Genomic DNA, 6,528 nt, shown 5'->3' with positions numbered 1-6,528 from the left:
GGTATTCAAAGCCTAAAACCTGCATCGTACCTTCCTATAAGAGTAGAATCATTCTACTCAGCGCATCTGCCACCTTGTTTGCTTGCCCACTAATATGTTTTAGTACAAACGTGAAATTCTGTAAGTACTCTACCCATGCTGCATGCTTATGGTTCAATTTATGTTGCTGCATAATGTACTGTAACGCAGAGTTATCCGTAAACAAAACAAACTCATTACCCAACAGATAATGTCTCCAATGCTTTAACGCTTGTATAATTGCATAGAATTCTTTGTCATAGGTTGAGTATTTCTGTCTACTCTCGTTCAGCTTTTCACTGAAATATGCGACTGGTCTATCCTCCTGACTTAGTACTGCCCCAATGGCCATATTACTAGCATCACAACGAACCTGAAAGGGTTTGTTGAAGTCAGGCAGCCTCAATATCGGTCTTTCGATAATCTTTTTTTTCAAAATCTGAAAACCTCTTTCCGCTCCTTTAGTCCAGTGAAAAGGCTGATTTGTCTTCTTAATCGTATCCAGCATAGGTGCGCAGATCTCACTGAAATTCCTGATGAATTTCCTGTAAAAACTTGCTAGTCCATGGAAACTGCGGACTTCAAATAAACTCCCTGGAGAAGGCCAGCTAACTATAGCTGCCACCTTTTCTGGGTCCATCTTTAATTCATTTTCTGCAATTACAAAACCCAGATACACTAACTCCCGCTGAAAAAAAGTACACTTTTTCAGATTGATCAGCAATTTGTTTTGCTGCAGCTTCCTCAACACACTGCGAACATGTCTGAAATGCTCTTCCTTAGTTTTACTAAAAATCAAAATATCATCCAAGTAAACGATTACGAATTTCCCAATAAATTCCTTCAGTACCTCATTCATCAAGCGCATGAACGTACTGGGAGCATTGCTCAACCCAAATGGCATCACCAGCCATTCATATAAGCCTTCATTCATCTTGAAATCTGTCTTCCACTCATCTCCTTCCTGAATTCGGATCTGGTGATATCCACTTTTCAAGTCAATTTTCGAGAAATAAGCCACCCCACTCAAACAGTCCATCATATCGTCCATTCTCGGTAAGGGAAACCTGTACCTAACCGTAATTATATTAATGGCTCTAGAGTCCGTGCACATTTGCCACTCTCCACCTTTCTTTGGAGCCAAAACGCTTGGTACTACACAAGGGCTCATGCTCTCCCTAATCAATCCTTTGTCTAACAACTCCTGGACCTGTTTCCTGATTTCTTCATGGTCCTTAGGACTCATACGATAAGCTGCTTTATTTGGCAGACTTGCCCATGGTATAAAGTCAATGCAATGACTAATACCTCTCCTGGGTGGAAGTTCATCCGGAAGGTCATCCACCACAATGTCTCCAAACTCCTGCAGCATCTTTTGGATTTCCTCGGGCAAATCTGAAATCTGTGTATGTAATATCACTGCTTTTGGTCTTCTTATGACAGCGAAATTCACATCACTATCCTCAATCTGCTTTATAAATTCTTTACCTGCCATCAACAATGCTTTTACCCCACTGGTTTCAGCTGTACTTTCCTCCTTGATGGGTACAAGCGTGTGCTTGATTTCGTCTTTGACAAATTTGTAACAATTTGTTTTTCCGTCATGAACTGCACTTCTGTCAAACTGCCAAGGTCGTCCTAGCAATATGTGACAGACATCCATCGGCATAACATCGCAGATAATTTTGTCTTTATATCTGCCTATCTGAAACTCCACCTCACACTGTTCATCAACTAACAGTTGGTGTCCCTTCTGCAGCCATGACACCTTATATGGAGTGGGATGTTTCAACTTTCTCAATCCCAGTTTCTCCACCATTTCTACTGCCATCAAATTGTCGGTACTTCCACTATCGATGATCAGCTTGCAGCACTTACCCTGTGACTTGCAAACAGTTCAAAACAGAGCTTTTCGCTGGTCAGGTTCTGTATTTTCCTTTGCTGGTTTTAACAACACTTTATTCAACACCAAAGCTTCACCCGTCTCTGGTGTGTTCTCCACCTCCTGAGGTGTTTCCTCAGCATCCTCTGGCTGAGCAACATAAGCTCCTCTTCCACCTACCGGTTCACCTTCAGGACAATCATACGACTTGTGTCCTAACTTGTGGCAACGATAGCACTGGACAGTTCCCCTACCCCGACCACTTCCTCGCCCTTGCTGAGCTAGTTGTCCTCCTCTAGTGCTATTGTCCCTCTCTGCTGTGCCAACAAACTTAGAACTGTTGCCTTCTTCACTGGAACCTGCACTTCTACCTCTGCCAAAAACCTTACCTTTTCCTCTGCCAGTTCCGCCTCCTCTCCTGGCATTCTGTTTTCTGTTAATTTTCTCCTCTGCTTTCAGTGCAAACTGATAAGCTTCATCCAAAGTTCTGGGCGAGAGGATACCGATTTCATCCAGGATTTCCCCCCTCAACCCATTTACAAACCGGGCTGTCTTTTCTGGGGTATCTTCCACGTACCCTGCTCGCAGGTTCAACTTATAAAATTCTTCTGTAAATTCCTTAACAGTCATCCCTCTTTGTTTTAAATTCTGCACCTGTCTATACAACATGATCTGATAGTCTTTCGGCAAAAACTTCTCCTTCAGTTTTGCCTCCATCCTGGCGCACTTCTTTATAGGCTGTTTGTGTTGTCTCTTCCTTTCCGCCTGAACACTGTCCCACCACAAGGACGCATGTCCCTTCAGCTTTGTGGCGGCGAACTTCACCTGCTTATCCTCACTGGTTTCCTCAAACTCAAAATATTTATTCACTTCACTCAACCAATCCAATAACACATCTGCAGACAGACTTCCGTCATAAGTGGGTAGCTCATGCCTTGGCTTATGACTGGACAGCAAAACTGACTTTAATAACCGGAGTTTCGGTGTCACCCCTTCAACCTCATCTTCTGGTTCTGCCACATCTTCATCACTATCATCTGCAGGGTTCCTCCTTCCCCCAGCTTCTACCACTGCTAATCTTTCTCGCAAAACGCGAATCTCCTCGCGGAGTCCCTCTTCTGCTATCCTCCGGATCGCTCTTCCTCTTTCTCTTCTACCAACCTACATTTTCTCCTATTCGTCAACCCGCTCTGATACCACTTTTGATGGCCCCAGCCCTCCAACGTGGCGTGCCGTGTCAACTGGTCAGTAATAAATGTGACTGAACGTTGGTGTAAATGCAAGTGTACAGGCTCTAGATTTTTCGGAGGGTTTGTAACCGTCTGTACCGATTGGGAAACTCCACCTGTGGGTTCTGTCCGGCTGACACTCCCGCCTTTTGTTAAGCTATACCTTGGTTTCGTTAGTCATTTCGTCGTTTGCTGTGTTAAACCCCGGCTCTGCTCTGTGGAGGGTTTTATGCTTACAGTTTCTTGTTCCGGCGTTGAAAGTCTCTGGTTCCTCCGGCCTTTCGCTAGTCTGCGCGTTGGGATTCCTGTGAGAGCGATATACTGTTGGTTCTTTACGCCTTAATACGTTTCATTTGCTGTTTCTTTGTTCGTTTCCCATCGAATGGTTTCTTTGCACACAATCTTAACTTGTAATGGGTTCTGTAACAGGTTCTCTCCGGCTCCACGCTTCAATAAACTACTTCGTTTCAACCTTATCTGGAAGGTAGGCTCTGGTTCGATGCCAGACTTTGTCGTTGCTTCTTCTCCAGGCTCTAACAAGTTTGTTCCTTGTTCTTCAGGTTATGGGTATCAGTGGTTTCTTCCAATGCTGCCTCTGCAACTTCAGGTGAGAGCCACAGTCCAAGGCTTGTTTGTTTCCTTCCGCTTTATTTATTTTTCTCGTTTTCCTTTGTGCTAATCCACGCCCGCACTCATTCTTGCAGGTTGCTGCAAGGGCTGGCCGCCGAGGGTTTATACTCCCTGCGTTTCTGGAGTTAACCCGAACCCACAAGCCTTATATCGGGTAGGGTCCTTCCGGCGTTGTTTCCGCTTATAAATTTGTTAAGGAATGGAAGTTCTTTTTGTAAACAATTTACAGTCACCTGGGTTATGGTCGACCGTTGCTCCACTCTGTCGTCTAGTGCTTGTCTGTAGCTATTCGCTGTTCTGTAGGTTGCAAATGAAACCGTATGGTCTTCTGTCGGCTCTGTTAGCCGTTTGTGGCTTCCACTTTGTTTGTAATGGTTTTGTTTTGCAAGGGACTCGCCCCGGCGAGTATGTTATGCTCAGACAACTTCAACTGTGCGCTTGTTTATATTGATTTAATTTAATGCATTACTGTGTTGTCACTTCCAGTCATTACTTGTCTTTCTAAAGGTACAAAATACTCGTATATTCGTTACCTGGTTATGTTTGTCGAGGTCGGTTGTCCGCCTTCCTTTCTGTGTGGAAATAGCTGCCTGTAGCAGCGCGTGCTCTCTCATTACAGCTTTCTTTCTTCACATATATTTGCTCACTGTAATGGTTTGCTTCCGGTACTCTTGTTTCAATGTATGTTAACACAGATAACATAAATAAATGAATGAATTTGTTTTTAGCAGTGGTTCTTTAAAAAAAACAATTTGCTTTTTATTTCAGAGGAATGGTTCTGTTTTTTTCTCTTCGAGGGAATTTTTTTTTTTTCACTATCTGTATCTCTCTGTTTTTAACAACTGGGAAGCATAAGTGCTCCAACTTTCAGTTAAACTGTCTAACCAGAAACATTACAACTACCAACCAGTTTCTTTCACTAGATGCTAATTTACTGTTAACTAATAAGCTAAAACAAATCTCAATTTTGCAATCACTATGGTCTCTAACGACCTTCTGGGAAATAAAACAAATAATAAAGAAAATTAAAAACAAATGACAGGTGTGATAACCTGTCCAGCTATGCACGTGTTCTTTGCTTGTTCTTGTCCTCTCCAAGAGACAGTCAACCACCTTCTGTCTCCTCGGAGCTGGATGCTCCTGCATCAGTTATGATGATGAAACTCAAACTCTTTAACTATTTTTATTGCCTTTAATTGACATAACAATAATTTGAATAAAAAAATTTAGTATTTATGTGAATCATAGATGGATAAAGTATACACAGATATCACATAATTGACATTATTAATTCATATGGTTATGATACATTGAAATGAATATATATTAGATATAATTAATTTTAGATACTAATGACAATTTTCCTAGTGTGACAAGGAGGCCATGAGTGTACAATTACCTACGAGTGTGTGAACTTTATATGCACTCGAGATTAGGTTATGTGAGTAATGATATTTTTTTTATTTATAATTATGTACTATAAATTGATGCATTAGGCTAAGTGTGTGTAGAAATATTGAATATTCTTACCAATTATTCTGCATATGGATTATGGGGTTGTCTAGAAATATAAAGGTTTCACCAATTAAGAAGGATCAACATTCCTATTTTCACCTACTAGTACTCATTTTCCACAGCCTAGGGTGAAATTCTCATAACACTTTTACTTTTAGGTTGCATGTTCTTATGAGTGTAGACCATGGATTTAGTCACTCATAAGGTTTATTTGAGAGAACATAATAAGCCTTCCATTATTTTTCCTCAGTGATTCTTAGCCTCTCAACAAGATAACGACATAGTTGACTTAATATTGTCTCAATAGTTGCACCATTTCTTCCCACCAAAGAAAGTGGATTCTTGAAGGGTGTACATTTTTTCATATGACAATTGTATTTCACTTGGTTTGAGATATTTTTGTAAGACAAGTTTAATTTTTAAGACTTAAAAAATGTATTACACTACCCTTTTGTGTATGCATGCACCTTTCACGACCTTTCCAAAAAGGGAAGGCACATCCACAAATCCCAAGGGTGTCGTTAGCATCAGGTAATACTAATATGAGCTAATAAGAAAGTGCGAGCATATTAACTGAAGGATTTGAAACCCAAAGTTTACTTTTGGGTGGGCACTGTTATAGGCCCATACTATGCTTGGCTAACCTTTGGCACATGAGGAATTTGAATGTTTAGAATAAAATGAAATAATGATGTAGGACTAATCCAAGCCAAAGCATAGTGCAATGTAGAGTACATTCTTGTACCCCTTTCTCTGTAGAACACAATTATTTCTAATGCAATCAAAGGTTGCACATTTGAAAGTTGTTGACTCCTAAGAATATAAATACTCCATACAAATCCCCAACATCGATAGAGAGATTATTTCTCATGTCCCTGATATGTTGTAATGTAGTCATTAGTATCTGATACGAGTCTATATCATACAAAATCAAGAATCACACATTTTGGTGTTATGTCTATCCAAACAAAATATTTTTGTTAGTAATTTGTCATACAAAAGATTTTCAACTACATACCACTTTGTGTGGACTTTCCAAAAGATACTTTCAAAGAGAAATACACAAGTGGGTGTGAAGAAGTATCTAACAACTTATAGTCAAGACTTTATCAATAAGTCCACCACTACTTCCACAGACAGGATGTGAATTGTTCAAAGAATGATTATGAGTATTGGGTAGTGAAGTATATATCTTGAGTTGAGATGGTTAATGAAAGTTCTATTCCACCTTTAGGTCCAAGAAAAAGAATGAAA

The 6,528-nt window shown here is 40.5% G+C and overlaps 1 protein-coding gene across 1 annotated transcript; it reads right to left on the bottom strand.

Annotated features, from left to right (window-relative positions):
• Positions 1 to 660: 660 nt before the first annotated feature.
• On the bottom strand, positions 661 to 1,837 carry LOC149158847 (uncharacterized). Its single transcript, XM_089434114.1, has 3 exons — positions 1,097 to 1,837; positions 869 to 994; positions 661 to 672 (listed from the first exon to the last, which is right to left on the bottom strand). The coding sequence occupies exons 1-3, from the start codon at positions 1,835 to 1,837 to the stop codon at positions 661 to 663; spliced, it is 879 nt and encodes a 292-aa protein (XP_089290240.1).
• Positions 1,838 to 6,528: the final 4,691 nt, after the last annotated feature.

The sequence above is a fragment of the Pinus tabuliformis genome, chromosome 5_2 (genome assembly GCF_031772625.1).
Source record: "Pinus tabuliformis cultivar Carrire ecotype Pingquan chromosome 5_2, CPIR1, whole genome shotgun sequence".
Taxonomy (NCBI): domain Eukaryota; kingdom Viridiplantae; phylum Streptophyta; class Pinopsida; order Pinales; family Pinaceae; genus Pinus; species Pinus tabuliformis.
The sequence above is the reverse complement of the archived record's forward strand: the minus strand, read 5'-3'. Positions and strand labels throughout refer to the sequence as shown.

Coding starts and splice junctions, on each gene's coding strand:
- LOC149158847 (XM_089434114.1), bottom strand. CDS start 1,837: ATGGTGGAGAAACTGGGATTGAGAAAGTTGAAACATCCCACTCCATAT. Junction 995..1,096: donor GAGCCATTAATATAATTACG/GTTAGGTACAGG, acceptor GGATATCACCAG/ATCCGAATTCAGGAAGGAGA.